At 42.4% G+C, this 22,464-nt stretch overlaps 1 protein-coding gene across 1 annotated transcript in view; it reads right to left on the bottom strand.

The window, feature by feature from the left end:
- Positions 1–22,464, bottom strand: part of GRAMD1C (GRAM domain containing 1C) — a 105,976-nt gene that overhangs the window by 69,852 nt on the left and 13,660 nt on the right. The window contains exon 3 of the mRNA XM_004577892.3: positions 11,694–11,778. Coding sequence (XP_004577949.2) covers positions 11,694–11,778 — 85 coding nt within the window. The remainder of the gene's footprint in view (positions 1–11,693; positions 11,779–22,464) is intronic.

The following is a 22,464-nucleotide window of genomic DNA, read 5'->3' as shown; positions in this document are numbered from 1 at the left end:
ACTAGGGGAAGAAAATGTTAGCTATGGGAGAAGGGCTTAGGAGAGGCTACAGCTCCAAGGGTAGATGGTAGTGTCCCGGAACGAAGGGTCTCATCTTGGTGTTTAGGGTTGGGGGTAGAAATGTCAATCTACTGCCTGCTCCTCTCTGCAGAAACTGAAGGTCTTCAGATAGCATTCTTCCCTCCCATCATCCCACAAAGATAAGGGGAGAGTTCTCTAGGGAAAACACAAGTGTATGCACACAAAAGCAACCCACTCCAATTATTTAATTAGTCTAGTCCTTTCTAACAGAAAAGGGCATTCAGGAGACTAAGTGAATTTAATTCATATTCTTTAAAAAATATTTATTTACTTTTATTGGAAAGGCAATTTTGTAGCAAGAAGGAGATATAGAATTGCTAGATCAAGTGAATTTTTAAGTATAATGAATATTGATGTGATCAAGTTTTAAAAAGGGGTACAAATAAATATTAATAGTAAAAAAGTAGGTGTATATACTTACAAATCCTTAGGAATCCACTTTAGTGATAGTTAATTGTCCTGATGACAGATGCACATGATCAACTGATGAGTAATCAGAAACACTACACTATGAGGGGATATTATAAGCCCTTCAATGAACTTTATTATTGTTCAACATCAAATACTTAGCTAAGCTAGTTTTAGCATATATATATATATATATATATATATATATATATATATATAAGATTTTTAATATATGGAATATATATATACTGGAAAATATATTGCTAAAATTAGTGGCTTGTTCATATTCGATGTTAGACATAGGGTAACATTGGTGCAATCAGCTTAATCAATAAACATGGATTGGTCAAGAGTATGTGAGACTTTTCTCACCATTTCATACATAGAGAATAAAAACCTAATATGATTTTCAAGCTTTAGGTATACACTTAATTCCCTAGATTACACTGTCTCAAAATTTGATGTATATATAACTTAACTTGCAGATACTTAGCATTCTTCTGAAAGATTTGTACCTTATTTCTATTTATTTAATCAGTTATTTATATGTATATGGAGTCAATGAAATTTACTCTATTCTTCAGGTTATAATCCAATATTCTCATTATTTTATTGCATAAGTGATTCTGGCCTTTACCTCTGTAGTCACTTGGGAATTCAACCAGCAGATGGAAAATTTTTTTCTCTGTCTCTCCTTCTCTCTGTAAATCTGACTATCCAATAAAAATTAATAGATACTAAAAAAAAAGAAGTGGAACTGTCCAGTCTCAAACCAGCACTCTAATATGGGATGGTCACAATATGGGATGGTCACACTTCACTAGCCGCATTATAATGCTGCTTCGTATGTTACTTATTTTCATGCGGTTGGCTTGTCATAATTTTTGAATGTTTACCTAACAAATGTCCTGTGTAAAGCTTTGATATGTTCACAGTTAAGGAATGTATCAAAGTATTATATGGAACCATTCTGTTACCTTTAAAATCCCCCTGTTCAGACATTCTTTCCTTCACACCATGAAACCCACAGATCTGCTTTCCATCCTTAAGTTATGCCTTTACCAGGCTATCATATAAATGAAGTCATATAATATAGAGACTTGGAGGTTCTGATATTTTTCACTTAGAAATATGCATTTCAGTTGTCTGTGAAACTGTATTTAGTAATAGCCTGTATCTTTTATACCTACATACCTTAAAATACTAATGCTTAATCGTATTTCATTATACAGATGTACCAGTTTGTTCACCTGTTGAATGACGTGCGAGTTACTGCCAATCTGCATCCAAAGTGCCTATATTTGGCATTTCCATCAAAAATGAGGAATGTTCCTGTTGTTTTGCATTGTCACTACCATTTGGTGTTGTCAGGATTTTGTTTCTTCATTTAATTTTAGCAATACTAGAGGGTATGTAGCTTATTTAATTGGGCTTTTGATTTGCACTTCCTATTACAGCTGATGCTGAGCATCTATCGTATGCCTATTTTATCATGAATATACCCTCTTCCTTAAAGTGTTTGCTTGCTTTAAAACTGGTTGTTCTACCATTATGCTGACTTTTAAGGATAGTTACATTCTGGATATAAGTTTTTCTTAAATCAGATATGTAATTATAACACATTTTCTCCCAGGATATGGCTTTATTTTCATTCTGTCAACACTATCTTTGGCAAAGAAAAAAAACCTTAAATTTAAAAAGCCCAATTTGACTATTTTTTCTTTTAGGAATGCAGCTATTACTATTGCACCTAAAAATTCATCAACAAACCCAAGGCCACAGAAATTTTTTCCATATAAAAATACATGTTATGCTTCCAGGATTCTTATAGCTTCACATTTTAAATTGAACTTTAGGGGGAAGGCTTTTGGCACAGTGGTTAAGTCACAGCATGGGCTACATATATCCCACACTGCAGAGCCTGGTAAGGCCCAAGCTTCCAAACCAGCTTCCTACTAGGTGCACCTTAGGAGGGAACATCTGATGAATCAAGGATTTAGGTTTCCACCACCCATGGGGGAGACCAGGATGGAGTTCCTGGATCCTGGCTTCGCCCTAGCCAGAAGATCTCCTTCCATCTGTCATTCTCTCTGACTTTCAAATTAAATAAAAACTAAAATGACAAGAAAATCACAGAAGTTGTAAATACTTACAACAAAACAAGACAAGTAAACTTAGGCTTATGCATTCTGAGCTAATTTATATAAACTATGAGCTATGCAACATAGTGATCCATTTCTTTTGCAATATGATGTCTGAGACTACTACTGCTTCTTTTTTTTTTTTTTTTAAAGATTTATCCATTTTTATTGAAAAGGCAGACATACAGAGAGAAGAAGAGAAAGATCTTCCATCTGCTGGCCCACTCCTCAAGCAACCGCAACAGCTGGAGCTCAACCAATCCGAAGCCAGAAGCCAGGGTCCCAGGGCTTTGGGCCATCCCTCTATTACTTTCCCAGGCCACAAGCAGGGAACTGGAAGGAAAGTGGAGCAGCTGGGACATGAACTGGTGCCCATGTAGGATCCCAGTGGTTGCAAGGTGAGGATTCAGCCACTAGGCTACCGCCTTGGGCCCAGGAATATTTCTTTCACCACATTTTACAGTTTTCAGTACACAAAACTTGCAGATAATTAGAATGATACCTGTGTACTTCACTTTTTGGAGATCTTGATGTAAGCTTTTTTTTTTTTCAAATTCCAACTGTTCACTGCTGGTATAGGGGAACAACATCATTGCTTCTTTACATGAACCTTCAACACTACGACCCTGCTTAATCCAATCATTAATACTGGAAGTTTTGGGGTTTTGTTTGTTTGTTTTTTGTAAAGAACCTGAGATTTTTCATCTGAATAATCATGCTTTCTGACAATTTTTTCTCCAATTTATATGCCTTTTATTTCCTTTTCTAATTTTGCTTCATTCATTCCACTCAAACCTTCTGACAGTATAGCACTGGGTTTTGTGGAGTGCTGGTTCAAGTCCCAGAACCTTCGTTTCCATTCCAGCTTCCTGCTTATTCACCTGAGAATGCAACAGAAGAGACCAAGTGCTTGGGCCTCTACAACCCATGAAGGAACTGGACAGAGTTCCAGACCCCTGGCTTTAGCCTGGCCCAGCCCCAGCTGTTTTGGCATTTAGAGAGTGAACTGGGAATGGAAGATCTGTTTCTTTTCTGTCTCTCCCTCACTGTAAACTTACCTTTGTTTATTTGAGATAAATAAGCAAACAAACAAATAACACCTCACAAAAAACCTCTAGTAGTATAAGGCTGAGGAGATGCGACAATGGAAGTCTTCTTTGTCTTGCTCCTAATTTTAAGATAAAGCATTCATTCTCGCATCATGAAATGTATTAGCTGTAGGTTTTTCCTAGGTAACTTTAAGGGGCTGAAGAATTTCTCTTCTACTCTTCTCTTGCTGACTGTTTTTTCATAAATTGATGTCAAATTCTGGCTAAGGCTTTCTAAGTATCTACTTGAGATGATTACATGGTTTTTTTCCATAACCAAATTGTTAATTTAGTACATTACATTGATTTGTGAGGGTTGAATCCATCTTGAATTTCAAGAATAAATCAGGATATAATCCATTATCCTTTTTGTATATCACTGGATCTGATTTGCTAATATTTCTTTTAGATTTTTCATATCTATGGTCACAGAAGATATTGGCCTGTAGATTTTTCCTCATTGTACTGCTTTTTATCTAATTTGGATATTATGGTTATACTGGTCTCATAAAATAAGATGGGGTACAGTCATCCTTATTTTATAAAAAAGACTATAGGGCCCTGCGGCGTGGCCTAGAGGCTAAAGTCCTCGCCTTGAACGTCCCCGGATCCCATATGGGCGCCGGTTCTAATCCCGGCAGCTCCACTTCCCATCCAGCTCCCTGCTTGTGGCCTGGGAAACCAGTTGAGGACAGCCCAAAGCTTTGGGACCCTGCACCCGCGTTGGAGACCCAGAAGTTCCTGGTTCCCGGCTTCGGATCAGCGTGCACCGGCTCATTGCGGCTCACTTGGGGAGTGAATCATTGGATGGAAGATCTTCCTCTCTGTCTCTCCTCTCTGTATATCTGGCTTTCCAATTAAAAATGAATAAAAAAAAACTGTTAAAAAAATTATATTATTTCTTTCTTTAGTAGAATTCACTAGTGAATCGATCTTCACCCAGATTTTATTTTTTGAAAAAGCTTCAGATACATATTTGATTTTTTAAAAAAATGATTTACTTGTTTATTTGAAAGGCAGAGTAACAAAGAGAGGAAGATTTTCTATCTGTTGATTAACTTCCCAAATGGCCACTATAGCTGGGGAACCAGGCCAAAGGAGCCAGGAATTCCATGTGGGTGGCAGGGACCTAAGTATTCATGCCAACTCCTGCTGTTTTCCCAGGAGCATCAGCAGGAAGCCAGATCAGAATGGAACAGACTCCTGGTGCTTATACTGGACTTCAGTGTTACAGGCCATGGCTTAATTTGTTGCACCACAGTGCTGGCCCCTCACAAACTGAATTTCTTTAGTCACTTGATATACTTTGACTCTTGATCCTTACTCAGGCTATGCAATAAGAGAGTATCTTATCTCTTAGATAGTGACAGTGAGCCACAGCTCCCAGTCCAGGCATGTGATCACAAGAGTAAACAACAAATCATCCATAGTCCAACACATGACTAAGTTATGATGTTCAGTACATTTAGTGTACTAAATTAAATTTTAAATGAAAATATTTTAATTTTTACTGAAAGGTAACTTAAGATTTTTTATTTATTTTACAGTCAGACTTACAGAGAGAAGGAGAACAATCTTTGATCTGCTGGTTCACTTTCCAGGTGGCCACAAGAACCAGTGCTGGGCCACCCAGAAGCCTGGAGCCAGGAACTCCATCCAGGAATACCATGTGAGTGGCAGGAGCCCAAACAATCGAGCCACCTTCTGTTGCTTTTCCCAGGCCATGAGCAGAGAACCACCTCGGAAACAAAGCAGCCAGGACACAAATAGGTGCCCAGATGGGATGTCGATATCGCAGGTGGTACCTATACCCACTACATCACACCACCTCAAAAGAACTATTTAAAAATAATTATTTATGGGACCAGCGGCATGGCCTAGAGGCTAAAGTCCTTGCCTTGAACGCCCCGGGATCCCAGATGGGCGCCGGTTCTAATCCCAGCAGCTCCACTTCCCTTCCAGCTCCCTGCTTGTGGCCTGGGAAAACAGTTGAGGACGGCCCAAAGATTTGGGACTCTGCACCCGCGTTGGAGACCCGGAAGAAGTTCCTGGTTCCCGGCTTTGGATCGGCACAGCACCAGCTGTTGCAGTCACCTGGGGAGTGAATCATCGGATGGAAGATCTTCCTCTCTGTATCTCCTCCTCTCTGTATATCTGACTTTGCAATAAAAATAAATACATCTTTTAAAAAATTATTTATTCAGGTGAAGAGTGGGGGGGGGAGGGGAAAGAGAGAGAGAAAAATCTTCCATCCCATGGTTTATTCCAAAAACTCCAACCAGGTTTCCCACATGGTCAGCAGTGGCCCAACTTTTTTGGCCATCTTCCGCTGCTTTCCCAGGTAAATCAACAGGGAGATGGATCCGAAGTAGTGCAGTTAGGACTTGGAGGCAGCTTCACTCATTGTGCCACAATGTTGGCACCGAAAGATAATATCTAAACTTAATTTATGTATTATTTGCAAGGGAGGGAAAGAAAGAGTGAACAGGAGACCAAGGGAGTATGTGCTCTGATCCACTGGCTAATTCCCACAAAGACTGCAATGACTGGGACTGCAACAGAGAACTGACAGCCAACTGCTTGAACCATTACTGATGTCTCCCATCGTGTATGTGATCTGAAAGCTGGAATCAGAAACAGTGCCAGGACTCTAAGCTCAGGCGCTCCAATACGGGATGATGGTATCACAACCAGCAGCTCAATTGCTGATAAACACCTGCCCCTGACTTAAAATACTGGATCGTAACTCCGCACAGAGCGAGCAGCGTCTCTGGAGGGTCATTTCAGGCTGTTTCTTCTTGTGTGAGTTTTGATATCTTGCAAAGAACTGGTCCTTTTTGTCTAGGCTATTGACTTTACAGGCCAGGATTGTTTGTAGTATTTTCTTATTAACCTTTTCACGTCCATGAAATCAGTAGTGATGAGCCCTCTTTCATTCTGGATATTGACTATCATTTTCTCTTCATTAGTTAGAATCACCCTTTATCCCATTTATCATTGATCTTTACAAAGAATCAATGTTGATTTCATTGATTATTACTCATTTTTCTCTGCTTTAAATCTCTGCTTTAAATCCAGCAGGATGTCCCTATTACCTGACATGATGATGGATCAGCAGAGGGGTCACAGTAGGCAGGGCCATGACATTAATAGCATTAGAGAACCATATCCGGGAGGGAGATTGTGCGGGGGATGTGTGGGCCAAACCCTGTGGAAATTCTAACCCCACTGAATGGCTTAGGAGTGGGGGTGGTGACAGACTAAGCTGGGTGTCACTAAGGAGCTTACCATCAACCACAGGTAAAGGTACCCTCAACAGTCTGGACAGGTCGAGGCAGCAGCACCCAAATGTGCATCCTGAATAGGGTGTGGGGTGGGCCGGGCTGCTACGTTCACCAGCTCATGAAAGGCCAAAAGGAAAGCCATTCTGCGCCAGGCACTGGCCTAAAACCCAACGGCATGTATGAGAATTAGGTCTGGGAGGGGATAAAGGGGAGAAACTTGGGAAACTCCCCTGGTGAGCCATAGCTCCCACTGGTGAACATGTGGTCCAGACCTGGGGGTCGGACAAGCTGGGCAAAGTAGCTCCAACTGCTCGTCAGTGTATGGAAAGGTGATGGATCGGGCAGTACTGGGCAAACCTTAGCCCACAAGTTAAATTAGAAACCAGGATGGACCACAAGACATGCCCAGCTAGGTTCTTGCACCAATTGGTCTGTGTGAATCAAGGACGATAAACCACAGTGTCTAAGGCAGGGGTCGCGACAGGCGACGGGCTGTGCCGAGCTAAGCCAGAGCAACCACTAGCATGCTTAACACAGGCTGGGAAAAGGACTGGGTGGGGAGCCAAGAGGAGACCCTAGCTGGGTGGAGGTTCCCACCAAGGGGCGCACGGGCGCACAAGTGTGGACTGGGACTTGACGCACCGGGTCGGGTCAGACTGCAACACCTTCTGGTGTTCTGGAGGACCAGGGTAGATGTGGGACAGACTAGGCTGGGTTTCAACCCCAACTGAGCCATGTATGAGCTATATGTGGGTATGGACCAGCTGTGGCTGTGCTGAAACATCCAACAGCAAGAACCAGATTGGGTTGAAGGCCAGTTAAGAAAAGTCACTGTTCCTGCTAGGACAGGACGTGAACTGAGTAGTGCTGGCCCATGGACCCACTGGTATGTGCGAAACCTGGCACGAGGAGGGGTTCTGATGGAGGAGCCTGAGCAACTCCTCTGACAGGACACAGACCCTGCAAATAATCGCAAGAAGAATGGAAGGAAACAGCCCAGAAGAGGTTATGGAAAGTGTTCCACTGGAATGCATTTGGCATGGGTTGGGGGCGGACCAGGCTGAATCAGTTCTCGTCATCCACTGGCAGATCCAAATGCCAGAGCAGGGTGTGGGTTGAGCCAGGTTCAGTCGTGACAAAAGCAGTACACAACACAGAATGCCAAGGTGAGGCTGCCTGTACCAGATGTGACCACAGTACCCAACCAGCATGTGTGAGAATCAGGAAGAGAGGAACAGAGCTGGCAGGGGAATAAGGGGTGGTTCCCTTGCTGGACAGCTACTCCCACTGGAGAGTGTGAGCTGGGATGGGGACAGACCAGACTAGGTAGGGATACAGCACCTGTGCACCTCATGTGGACCAGATAAGGGAAGAGCCAGGATGGGCGGACTATTCCTACTGGTGCAAACAAAATTAGAGTGGGTAAGAGTCGTTGGGGCTTACCCGCAGCAGAAGCTGGCACTGGGGGATAATACTGTCAAGTCTAACCACAGAACTACCTGGAGAGTGCATAATCCGGGAGTGGGAGAGGCCTGGGAGGGAAATAGTGGGCTCCTCCCTCTTGGGTTACCACTCCCATGGGAGGTCACAAAATAACTGGGACAGGGGCTGGGGTGTCTAGACAGAGAGGCACTCAACAACATCCATGAGGGTTGCATAGTGGAGCTGGTTAGATGGAACTAAGCTTCAATACCCTTCGACATTTATGAGAGCCAAATCGGGTGTGGGACAGACTGGACTAGTCTGTTATACATCCTGGCAAACCAGGGTAGGGGGCGGATCTGGTGAGGGTTATTGTGCGTCGCTCCAACTAGGCTGCAGCTCCCACTGGTTGATGTGAGGGCCGAGCATGTGATGGGCAGAGCCAGGCTGGACTGCAACACCCACTGGTTCCAGTGGAAGTCGGGGCTGAAAACAGAACCAACCCAGCAGTTGCAATCACCAGATGATCGGGGTGATGGACTGTGTCGGGCCCTGTACTTGCTAGTACATATAGAAATCTGGTCTGGGAACACCTCAGACAAAGTTTCTTTGGGGATCCCTCCAATCGAAATGGCAGACGTACAACCCTAACCAAGAAAAGACGGAAGATAGAATAGGTCAATCAACCACATCAGCTATGTGTTGGCAGCGAAATACTGGACAAATGGAGACTCTGTGATGGACTATGTCAATCAGTGGATTCTTCAACAGCCTCATCGTGCCTGGAGTGGCGAGACTGGCAGCGATTCATAACTGGTGAACTATCAAAGCCAATTGAGCAAGGATCTCAGAGCATGCCCCACATCTGGGACCTGGGGAGAGTGGGAGACTGGGTGGGGCTTCTCCCTCAATATTCCCTTTACCTCAGATATATGAAGGAAACAATAGGGAAATAGTGGTCTTACCCACTTTCCTATAGCCCTTGTACCTTTTTACCCTAATTAGCAAAGTAAAGATTGCCAAAAATACAATAAAAAAAAAAAGAAAAAGAAAAAAAAATCTCATTTTGTGGGCCCGGTGTGGTAGCATAGTGGCTAAAGTCCTTGCCTTGCACATGCTGGAATCCCATATGGGCAGATGAACTAAGACTTGAATCAAGCATTCCAATATGAGATACAAGGGTCCCAAGAAATGAATTAAAGCTGTGTAAAACACCTGCCCTACATTAAAAAAAAAGTATTCATTTGAAAGGCACAATTAGAGAGACACAGACACAGAAGAGAGATCTTCCATCTGCTGGTTCACTTCACTCCCCAAACGACCTCAATGGCCAGGACAGGACCAGACCAAAGACAGGAGACAGTAGCTTCTTCTAGGTCTCCCATGTGAGTGCAGAGGTACAAGCCCTTGGGCTGTCCTTCACTGCTTTCCCAGGCCATTAGCCAGGACTACAACTCCATGAGATGCCAATGTTGTAGGTAGCAGTTTTGGTTTTAAGATTTATTTAAGTTACAGAGAGAGGGACAGAGCTTCCATCCACTAGCTTACTCCCCAAATGGTGGCAACAGCCAGAGTAAGGCTGATCTGAAGCTGGGAGCCAGGAGCCTCTTCTGGGTCTCCCATGTGGGTACAGGTATTCAAGGCCTTGCTCCATCCTCTGCTGTTTTCCCAGGCCTTTGGATCGGAAGTGGTGCAGCTGGGACTTGAACTAGCACCCATGTGGGATGCTAGCACTACAGGTAGAGGAATAGCCTGCTACACTCCTCTGTCAGCCCCCAGATGGCAGCCTTACTTGCCATGCCATAGTGCCATCCCCACCTGGAAACGTTTAATACTGAGTGTATGCCACTACTTAATCTGATTAATTTCCCTCAGCAAGACAATGAGTACGATGCATTTTAGAAAGAATTTTATGAACACTATTTACTTGATATTGAGACTGGCAAGAAAGAATTGCAACAGAGAAGATCTGCTTTTTTAAAAAACATGTAACAAGCTATTACAGTTTATAAGAAAGGCAAATCACCCGCTAAAAGATGGTTTTGTGTGGAGTGCCCATTGGTACTACAGTTAAGATGCTTGCATCTGTATCAGAATGTCTGATTTGAGGCTCTGTCCCTCCTTTCTCTCATCCAGCTTCTCTGTCAATGAGCATCCTAGGAGGCAGCAGGTGACAGCTCAAGCACTTGAGTGGCACATATGTGAGACACAGAAGGAGATCTGGACTCATGATTTCAATCAAGCACGGCCCTGGCTATTGCAAGTATTGGGGAAGTGACTGAATGGATGGTGGATCTCTGTCTATGCCTTTGAAATAAAATGCAAAAAAAAAAAAAAAAAAAACCACAACCAGTTCACAAAGAAACACAAAAGGTTTACAAATATCCATTCCCCTCATAATAAACACAATGTACACCAAAACAACTGATTAAATACCATTTCTCTCGCTCTCTATAACTCCATCTTTCAAATAAATAAAATAAATCTTTAAAAATAAATAAATAGGGGCCAGTGTATTACATAAACCTGCAGTGCTCACATCCTATACGGGTGCCGGTTCAAATCTTGGCTGCTGCACTTCCTGTTCAGCATCCTACTGATGTGCCTGGGAAAGCTTCAGCAGATAGCCAAGAACATGGACCACTGCACCCACATGGGAGACCCAGAAGATTCTGCCTCCTAGCTTTGGACAGTCCTAACCCTGGCCATTGTGTTCATTTGGAGAGTGAACTGGCAAATGGAAAATCTCTCTGTATGTCTGCCTTTAAAATAAGTAAACAGATAAATATGGTACTTTTATGTAGGAACATGATTATATTTTTGCTACTTTATTTTTATTTTTTTAAAGATGTATTTATTTATTTGAAAGGCAGAGTTACAGAGACAGCGATCTTCCATCTGCTGGTACATCTGTTAAAGTGTATATTTTTCTGAGACAAGTTAAGACACATTGAATATCAAGTTTAAACTTTCCCTCCAAAATTATAAAAAGAGCAACAACAAAAAAAAGGAAAAAAAACAGAGCAAGATCATCTCTTCCATTCTTATTTTCTTAGTTAGTTCTTAACAATCTTGTTAGAGTCATTCCTCCCCAAATAACAATGTAGTTTTACATTGTCTGATTGTGAATGATAAAAAGTTATTTATCCTGAAAATTATTTCCTGTCTGGCAAAAAGGCTTACATTTTCTATAAGTACTGTCACTCATCAGTCCTATTTTGATAATGAGGCAAAAAAAATGGTTACCTTCTTCAAATGTCTTTTCTTACCTGCTATCAGCTTCTCTGTATCAGGAAGATGTGTAAACTGTCGTTTGTATTCCTCACTTCTGTCTTTATAAGTACAACTTGAAATCTGCAAAATAAAGAGATTTCTGGTGAACTATAATTATAATGTACTTGAAAATAAATGTACAAACTAATTTTAAATCATCTGTTTTATATGCAATATTTTACAGATACATGAAAACCTACAAACATTTTTAGCAACACCAAAAAGAACAAAGAAGACTCCTTGCAGTGTGATGGCATGAGAAGCCTGGTAGTCTGCGAAAGCAAGTAAGTATGTAGCTAGGAAGAAATGGTAACAACAGTCCTCTAAAAAGATTGGAAACTGACCAAAGATATACAATATACCAGGGACTAATGTTCATGAAAATCCACAGAACTTGTATAAGGATGGTGGGAGTCTCCTCCACCTCTATCAAGTCAGTCAGTGTGGTAGCCGTACCAATGTGGAGCAGGCTATGAAAAGCAGTGACTGCTGATGAAGAGAGAGAGACTGATTTGGAGTGGAAAGCAGAACATCTCTACTGAGAAGTGTAACAGAAAGTCTTTAAGCCAGCCAAGTGAGTGTAGGTGCAGTCCCAACTGTAGTAAGGAGGCAGAATAGGAAAGGATTTAACAAAGTTAGACCTAATACTCTCTCCACATGTTCTCAACCAAACAGAAGCTGCACAAATACGTAGCAGAGACTAGAGGGAGCCCAAACTATTCAAGTTTCCCTGCCTAAGGATGCAAGAAGTCTCAGGAGACCATAATTAGTTGGGCAAATTTAAAAGTGGCCTGAACTGGGTCCAGCGTTGGGGGTAGCTCAGCGGCTAAAGTCCCTGCCTTGAACATGCTGGGATCCCATATGGACACGAGTTCTAATTCCAGCAGCCCCACTTCCCACCCCGCTCCCTGCTTGTGGCCTGGGAAAGCGGTCGAGGATGGCCCAAAACCTTGGGACCCTGCACTTGCGTGGGAGACCTGGAGGAAGTTCCAGGCTCCTGACTCCGGATCGGCGCAGCACTGGCTGTTGCGGTCACTTGGGGAGTGAATCATCGGACAGAAGATCTTCCTCTCTGTCTCTCCTTCTCTCTGTATATCTGACTTTGCAATAAAAATAAATAAATAAATAAATAAAAATCTTTTTTTTTAAATGTCCTGAACCTTAAAAACATTTACACACAGGTGTATCAATAGACACGAAAAGCCACTGGTTCTCTGTATCTGAACACATCACAGAGTAATCAGTGAGGGACATAGGGTTAACTCCAAGGATACAAAGCCTGAAGATAGGCACAACCATGACAATATAAAGGGAGGCGAGATGTCAGCTCGTGCATGCCACAGCACAAATAGATTTCACAGATTTACCCTAGGCAAGATATAAAATAAAAACTAGCAGTGATAGTCTTTGGAGGCAGGTGTGGATGCAACTGGAATCCAGAGACACTACACAGACAATATACCAGCCTCCAAACTTTATAAAGAAGGACAGAAAAGTAGCCAAGTATGTTCTCTGTGAGTAGAGTAAAACTAGCTGTCAACAAAACAAAGATGAGAGCCCAGCTTCAAGTCATGTCAATCTTATTATTTTTTTTTTTATCAGAAAGTCAGGTATACAGAGAGGAAGACAAACAGAGCAGGATCCTCCATTAGGGGATTCACTCCCCAAGCAGCTGTAACAGCCAGAGCTGCGCTGATCCGAAGCCAGGAGTCCAGAGTCCCTTCCGGGTCTCCCACGCAGGTGCAGGGTCCCAAGGCTTTGGGCCGTCCTTGACTGCTTTCCCAGGCCACAGTGGGCAGCTGGATGGGAAGCGGTGCTCCCAGAACTAGAACTGGTACCAACATGGGATCCCGACACGTGCAAACTGAGGACTTTACCCACGAGGCTACTGCATCGGGCCCCAAGTCATGTCAATCTTAAAAACAGATTGTGGTGATCACAGATTGCCTCACTGCTGTGTACAAAAATCCCTTCTAAAACGAGATGTCACTCTGGGAATCAAAATGATTCTACAGAAAATGTTGAAAATAGAGAATAAAAGATAATAGACTAAGGACACGGTGAGTAAGCCTAGCACCCATGCATTTGAAGTCCCAGGAAGGAAAACAATGAGTTAAATACAATATTTGAAGCAATAAAAATTAAAAGCTTTCGATATTTTACAATTTCTATCCTTAAAGACCCCCATTTCTTCTTTTCTTGTAGTTTTCTAAAATCGCTTTCAAAAATAACAATCTTGTTATTCTGGTACCAACACTTGTTGTGCATACTTACATATGTAAATACAGTAAAAATGTAATAAACTAGCATCTTGTAGTGAAAAACCTTAACAATCTGGAATGTCTGGGTGGTTCAGTACCTGTGGCACACTCCTTAGTCTCCCAAGAAAATTTTTTAATATGAGTGTTGTTAGATTAGAATAAAAGAAAGTGATAAAGTAATGGGAGTTAACATGTTACATCAATCAAAGTAAGCTAAGTTACATCATGGTATTAAGCATGTCAAACTTTACGAAAACAATAGTCTGTCTTATACACATTACGTAACTACTTTGGACTGACTGAAGCTCCAGCATGTCCTAATGCGGAGACAGAAATCTGCTAATAAAGGATCCACTACTGGGAAACAGCGAAATGGCAAGTAACATTGCGACTCTTAAGGCCTCCTACCTCTGAGGATGGATCAATGCCAAACTCCTGCGAATGAGTTATACATCTCCCCTCTGCTGGTCTGGCTCTTCCTTGCTTTCTTGGTCTCTCTCCTAGATGGCTTTCTGAGCTTCCCTTCCTACTTTCGGATGATGAAGGAAATAGGTTGTTGCCAGGTGCAGGCTACTTGACCTTGGACATTCTAGCTCCCACAACTACAAAGTGAGCATGCTGGAGCTTTGGCTCCACTGGGATGCACACAATCCATGTTAGAGTGCCTGGGGTTAGGTCCTGGCTCCATTTTCCACTTCAGCACCAGCTAATGCACACCCAGGAACGCATCAGATGATAGATCAAATTTTTGGGTCCCTCTGATGCATCAGGAAATCTGGATGGAGTTCCAGACCCCTGGTTTTGGCCCAGGCCCTACTGCTATGGGCATCTGGGGATTGAACCAGCTGATGAAGATCTGATGCTCTCTGTCTTGATCTCTCTCTCTTAAATATATAAAAACAAACAATTTTCTTAACTACGTATTTATTCTGAGACTGGGCCTACCCAGAGTAATATTGACCCTGCACGCCCAGCAGGGGCAGTGGGAGACTTCAGAGGGGACCCGCACAGGGTCTTCTTGTCTCTGCACACCCACCACCAGCAGAAGTAACTCCAGATTGAGTGGCCTGGGAGCCAACGGCACCACGCAAAGTCTTCAAGTTGCTTCAGGGGACTTGGGCGTGTGGGTTTACATGGAATAGGGCACAAGTGAGACGAAGCGGGGACCCGAGGATTCATGTCCAGGTGAGTAATGACTGGTGAGGGACATCCATGGACTAGGCTACTGTATTTGCAGGTATGCAAGGGTGGTGAGACTGAGAAGTCTGTAGGTAGGAACAGGAAGACCTTGAAAGGTCAGACCGAAGTACCAGCACATGTGGGAGGGGCCTGAGTTGGACTAGTTAGCAGCAACCATCACTGAATACCACTCACTAAGAGCTGGGGGATTAGTTGCCTTGGCTAGAGCATAGTACTCACCAGTGAGAGTTGGAACAGGGGACAGGTAGGGTTAGGCTGGGCCATGACACTAACACATGAAAGGACAAGGTCTGGGGGCAAAATATGTTGGGGGTGGAGGGATATATGGGATCACCACAGTGCAACTGCAATCTCCGCTGACATGCACAAGATCTGTGACTGGGCACAAGCCCAACTGGGGAGCTAAGGGGACACCCTGGCTGGGTTGGGGTTTCCACCAGTGAGCATTAGAACTGGAATGGAGGCAGCGGGCTGGGCTGGGCTGGGTATGGCTGCAATCTCACTTGGCATGGGTGTGGACTGGGTCTGAGAAGCACCAGAGTGGGCTGAACTCCAGCACCTGCTGGTAATCATGATAGCCAGGATAAGTGTAGAATGGGCTGGGTTAGATATTGGCTCCTGCTGAACCACACAAGAGCTGTATCTGGGAATGAACCAGGTGTGACTGCGTTGTAACACCCAACAGTAAAAACCGGAATACATGTTGGCTGGTTGGGCAAGGATACTGTTCCTGCCACAAAGTCCACCTGGCCCAAGGACACACCAGAGTGTGCCACTGGGAGAAGATCCAATAGAGGAGCTTGGGGAACTCCTTTGTCAAGTCGCAGTCCCTGCAGGTGAGCACAAGAACCAAGCCTGCAGCAGCCCAGAAAATGCCAGATTATAGTACCCACCGGCATACATGTGGGTCAGGTCTGGGAGTGGGCCAGGCTACTGGCAGATCTGAGAACCAGAATGGGGTGCAGGACAGGATGCGTCAGGCCACAATACCAACCAGTCCACATTAGGGCTGAGACTCAGGGGTGGCTGGACTGGGGTAGGCTGCAGCACCCACCAGCAGGAGCTGGAACTGGGGATAGGCGAGACAGAGTAAAGTTGAAGCACCCATCTGTGGATGTTGAAGTGAGGCAAGGCATGCCAATCTGAGCATGGTGGGTGCTGGGTCCATGAATCCTGGGGGTGGGAGGTTTTGCAGGGCCTGGGTCACCTGGCCCAGGTCCTTGAGCCTGCCTGAGTGGTGGCTGACAAGTCTATGAGCTTCAGGGTCCAGGATTCCAGCAGGGCCCGGATGACCTGGCCAGGGTCCCTGAGTCTGCCTGTGCAGTGAGTGCCACATCCATGAACCCCAGTGGTGGGGAGTCCAGTGGGGCCACGTCCTTAGGCCTCCCTGCAACGGCTTAACCTCCTCAGTGGAGGAAATAGAACAGATGGCAGACCCGGATACACATGGAGGAGATGGTAGTCCACTGGAGCCTGCAAAGGACATCTCGTGCCATGGCAGAGGAAGAACAGACCAAACTAGACATCTACCCCAGCCAAACAATGACATCAAAAATTGGGGCAAATAGAGACTATAAGATCGACTGCATTAGTTGATGGACATTAGAAGAGTTCCCTCATCCTTTGATTGGCGAGATTGACAGCATTTCAGAACTATCAAAACCACTTGGGCAGAACTCTTGAACCATGTGCCACATCAGGACCTTGGGTTGATATTGAGTGGTCATTTCCAACTCAGGGTATTGGGACAGTTGGGAAGCTGGGTATGGCTTCTCCCATTGTCTCCTCACTGCCCCCAGATATAGGAAGAAGAAATGGAAAAAGTGAAAACAATGATTACATTCATTTTCCCCTAAATCCTCAATCCTTCCCACCCTGATCAACAATGTAATCATTAAAACTGAAAATTTTTTAAAATAAGAAACTTAAACTACTTTTTAAAAGACATTTATTTTTATTTCAAAGGTAGAGTTAAAGAGAGAGAAAAAGAAATAGAGATGGAGAGATCTTCCATTTGCTGGTACACCCCCCAAAATGGTCACAGCAGTCAAAGTTGGGTCAGTGAGAAGCCAGAAGCCAAGATATTCTTCCAGGTCTCCCATGTGGATGCAGGGGCCCAAATACTTGGGCCATCCTCCGCTGCTCTCAGGTGATAGGCAGGAAGCTGGATTGGCGGTAGCCAAGACTCAAACTGGCACCCATATGGGATGCCAGCACTGCAGGCATGTTGGTATGTCATGCCATCGGCTCAGCAAACAATTTCTTCTTGAATAAAGATATTCCTTTTCTTTTTAAGTTGTCTACGGTATTCAGATATGACAACACAAGACAGATTTAAGTAATTTGTCAGTAGTCATGTTTCTCTTCCCCCCACAAAAAAGATGTTTTTTTAATGTTGATGAGGTGTTAATGCTGATGTTGATTCTCTCCACTTGCCTTTGAAGACACTATACTTTCCAAGATTTCTTTTCATTTCTGTGACCAAACCTCAGTTTGGTTTGTAATTACTGCTCCTCCACCTGAGCTTCTGAACACTGGAGAATTCAGATTTCTTCTTCATCCATATTTTCTCCCTTCCTGGACCATCTTGTCTTCTTAAACCTGTTTTTAAATATCATTCATATACAAAGGCTTCCAGCTTTCATTTTCAGCTTCAATTTTTCTCCAGAAACCTAAGTCATATGTCAATTATCCACTAGAATTTTCTAGTCATATATCAACTATAATCTCTAATTCAACAACAAATTCTTGATTTCGCCAAGCCCCCAAACCATCTTTTCTCTTGGCCTTTTTATTCTCCTAAATGGTGCTTCCAAGTACCCAGTTTCCTTAATCTTTTCCCTCCCTCACTCACCACATATTAGCCCTTTCAGCAAGCATGTGCTATGCAAGCCACATCTCATGGGATATTTGCCCTTTTTTACACTCGTACAAATGACCTGTATTTGTTTCTATCTCCCCAGCATCCATCACTTAGCACTCTTTCAAAGGGCATATCCTCAGAGAAATTTTCCCTGATAGCACCCCCCCAAAAAATACTTTCTTCCACAGTTCTCCATGCCTTTACATTCTTTGTTTTCACAGCTGTATTTGTTTCTATCTCCCCAGCATCCATCACTTAGCACTCTTTCAAAGGGCATATCCTCAGAGAAATTTTCCCTGATAGCACCCCCCCAAAAAATACTTTCTTCCACAGTTCTCCATGCCTTTACATTCTTTGTTTTCACAGCTCCTGTCACTACCTGAAATGTTTCACATTTGCTCATTTGTACATTAACCATCTCCCTTTCCAGACCTCAGCTCCACAGTAGCAGAGACACTGTTCTGTTAGAACATTCTGGAGCACGGCAGACACGTGAATAAGCAAATGAATAGGCCTATTCCTATCTTAATCCATGTACATCTATCTTCACTACTTCTAACATAATAATGCCTCTGCTCACATGTCAACTCACTCACATTTATCCTGTGAGAAATTCACTGCACTTCTTGTTTCAAAATCTTTCTTTAAGAAGGGAAAATCTTTAGGAGTAGGCTCTTGGAATATTGCCTCTTGTTCATTTTCTATGTTCAATTTCTAAGATTCTATCACACGTACACTGGACGTCCCTACTATTCCTCTTTCATCTTAAATCATTCTCTTTTACATTTTTAATCCTTAATCTGTCACTGACACAATGTGGGTAATTTTCCAGTATCTTTCAGTTTACTGCTTGCTCTTTAGCTACTTTTTCCCATGTCCACCACTTTTCTAAGTACTTTCTTTTCTTTTTTTTAAAATTTAAACAATTTTTTAATTATATTTTTGACAAGCTTTACATTGTTAATTACGGTAAAAAGGTTCAAGGGCTATAGGGAAGTGGGTAAGATTATTATTTCCATATTGTTTCCTTCAAGTATCTGAGGTAAAGGGGAATATTGAGGGAGAAGCCCCACCCAGTCTCCCACCTTCCCCAAGTCCCGGATGTGGGGCATGCTCTGAGATACTTGCTTAAGTGGTTTTGATAGTTCACCAGTTATGAATCGCTGCCAATCTTGCCACTCTGAGCACAATGAGGTCTTTGAAGAATCCACTGATTGACATAGTCCACCATAGAGTCTCCGTTTGCCAGTAAGCACTTTTATTTCAATGATCATATTTTTCATTCCAATAAGCTATATTTGATAATTTTTAAATGTGCCTAGTATTTTTGAGAATTTCTCAACTGCTCATCATATTTTTAATTTCTTCTATTAATTTTTTAATAATATCATACAACTCCTACAAAACTTATCTAACAGTTTTATTATCTGAATCAGTTTTTTATCAAATCTCTTTCTGTTTACACAGATTAAATCCAATCCCAGAGACCACATGAGAAATGGACAGCAGTTAATGTACTCTCAGGAGGAACTTCTGCCCAGCTCTGAGCCCAGGTTTAGACAGGCAAGTTGACTTGTCATCAGCCTGCAGACAGAGCAGGTGCTGTTTCTAGCCCACATCTCACACTGGGTTAACTCTGCAAGGACTGTAGCTTTACACGGAGTTCTCAGTTCCAACACACACAAGTCCAAGGCATTTACCTCTCATTTCTGGGCACCCATTAAAGCAACAGACTAGCACACATCTCAGGGCTTCCTCTGTGAGTTCATGTGCCGGCAGCTCCGATCATCAGTTTCCTCCTTTTTTCAGTCCTTCAGTAATTCTCTGGCTATCTTGTGAGCCCAAAGACACATTATAAAGAGATGTTTGTAACAGTTCAACAGCATTTCTAGATCCTGTTCATGAAAAAGTTAAATAGTCCTCTGCCCATGCTCCTGGAAAGACTAGTTCCCATTCCTTTCTAGTAAAATTCAAAAGTGTAAAAAGATATCTAGGTTTATCAAACAGTTTCTGCTGATTTATTTAAATTTTAAATAGATAAAATGTACTTTTTAATCAACAAATTGAAAAACGAGCTTATTTCTTTTATCAGTCACCAAAGTAAAATCCTGAAATATCCTTTATATGCTCGAATAAATCCAAGATGGGTTGCCATGGAGGACAACACGATTATAGGAAACTTCTTCTCTAAAGCTGCCAAAGTATGTTGCAAATACACTAATTAATTCTCTTGGGCTTCTTTCTTAAATTTACAATATAATGCTAATTAATCTTGTGACGTCTGTGTAAATCAGGTTAGTGGCAAGTATTATCCCCATTTATAGGCAGAAAAACAAACCTGTGAATAGTGTGACTAAGAAAAACACACAAAATGCTCCTGAGCAAACTTGATATTAGAAACAGTATTCAAAAACCTTGATAAGTTTCTCCACTTCTAAAATACAATTATCAACTAAATCAGCTATTAAAGAAATGAATATAAACAAATACCAAATATTCTTAAAGAGGATCTCAGTAAACATAAATATTGAGGCAGATGCTAACCTAGCAGTTAAGACGCCAGTTCAGGCCCCTAAGCTTCGCAGTAGAATACCTGGGTTCAACATCCAGCTGCAGCACCTCACTCCTCCTCCCTAACATAACACAAAGCTTAGAAAGCAGCAGTGATGGTCAAGTGACTGGCTTCCTGCCCCCATGGGAGAGACTTGGATTGTTTCCATCTCCCATCATTAGCCTCAACCTTGGGTCACTGCAGATGTTTGGGAACACAATCAATAGATAGAGACCCATTCTCTTTGTCTCTCTGCCTCTTAAAAATAGTAACTAATAAAATTCCAAACTGCAAAAAACACCCACTTAAATACTTAACTAAAGCACAACTATTCCTATTTAAAAATCCTGCTAACTATCTCATCATCTAAATACACACAACAGAAAATCTTAAAGTTTTTTTTTTTTTTTTTTATTCCAGTTAGTTGCTAGCTCTACATCACCAAGAGAAGCTGCACTAAACAAGTTTGCGTCAGATCTCTGTACGAATTTCCTATGGGACCTTATTCCACATGGATTATACCATTATTGTAGTCAGGAAGAAAAGAGTCAGCTTTGTTTGGCTTTTCTTTCTCTTGTGCTTTGTATGTATATGAAGTGCCACAGTATATTTATTTGCTACCAACAGTATTTTTTGAATTTTTATCTGTATATTTTTGTTTATTTGAAAGGGAGGGAGAGAGAGAGAGAGAATCTTCAGCTGGTACTTCACTGCCCAAATGCCCCAAGAGCTGTTAGGTGGGCTAGGCTGAAGCCAGGTCTCTTCAGCTGTCATTGGCGTACCGCAATGACACATGTGGCAGGAAGCTAGAACCAGAAACACAGTCAGGACTCAAAGTCAAGCACCCTGACATGAGATACAGATGACCCCAGCAGTATCTTCACTGCTTCACTGAACACCTGCTCCATCAACTTTATTTTAAACTTCATTTCTTCATTTTACATAATTTTTACTGTCTCATTAAGATTAATGAAGATTAATAAACTTAATTAAAATAAAATTATTTCTTCCATACATACCATTTTAATTTTTACAGAAAAATAAGACAAACATACCACAGAACCAAAACAGAAAATCTGAAGCTCTCACTATCACTAGCTACAGAGCCTGAATCTTCTCCTTTAAAGCTTTACTGACAAAAACACACTTATTAGCCAATCTGTTGAACATCGTGAAATTATGACTGGTTCACGTCAATGTTGCAATAGTGTGATTCAATCTCTAATTTTATAGGTGAGGTAACTGAGGTCAGACAAGTCACACAACATGCTCAAGATCACTGCACAGTCAAATCACCAGGGACAAACACTCCACTTCAGATGTTTTGCTACTAATCGCTAAATCATTCAATGATATCATGCTATCCTCTGAATGCATTACCAGAATACATGAGTTACTCTACGTCAGTAATTTCCAAGCTCTCTGAACCTTAACTCTTTAAATACTTTATAAGCAATCAATCCTTTTGGTAGAAATCTACTTAAAGTAAAAGGATGCAGCTCCACAGGGGTGGCATTGTGGCAGATGAGGTAAAGTCACTGCCTGGGATGCTGTCATTTCAGTTGGGTGCCAGTTTGTGTCCTGGTCACTCCACATATGATCCTTGCTAATTAGGTTTGGGAAAAGCAGTGGAAAATAGTCCAAGTCCTTGCACCCTTGCCAACCATGTGGGAGAACTGGATCCTCACTTCAGCTTGGCCCAGCGCTCGCTCGTTCTCCCTCTTTCCCCCTCTATATAACTATTTCAAATCAATAAATAAATCTTTAAAAGAAGAAGGCACAGTTCTAGATTCCGTGGGTGTTCTGCTGAAATAGCTTCTGACATTCTTAATCCTTGTTTAAATATCAGCCATGTGCCTCGCTAATATTTCTATGTTGTGCTATTGATCTTC

Source organism: Ochotona princeps, chromosome 3 (genome assembly GCF_030435755.1).
Source record: "Ochotona princeps isolate mOchPri1 chromosome 3, mOchPri1.hap1, whole genome shotgun sequence".
Taxonomy (NCBI): domain Eukaryota; kingdom Metazoa; phylum Chordata; class Mammalia; order Lagomorpha; family Ochotonidae; genus Ochotona; species Ochotona princeps.
This window is presented reverse-complemented; position numbering and strand designations above follow the sequence as displayed.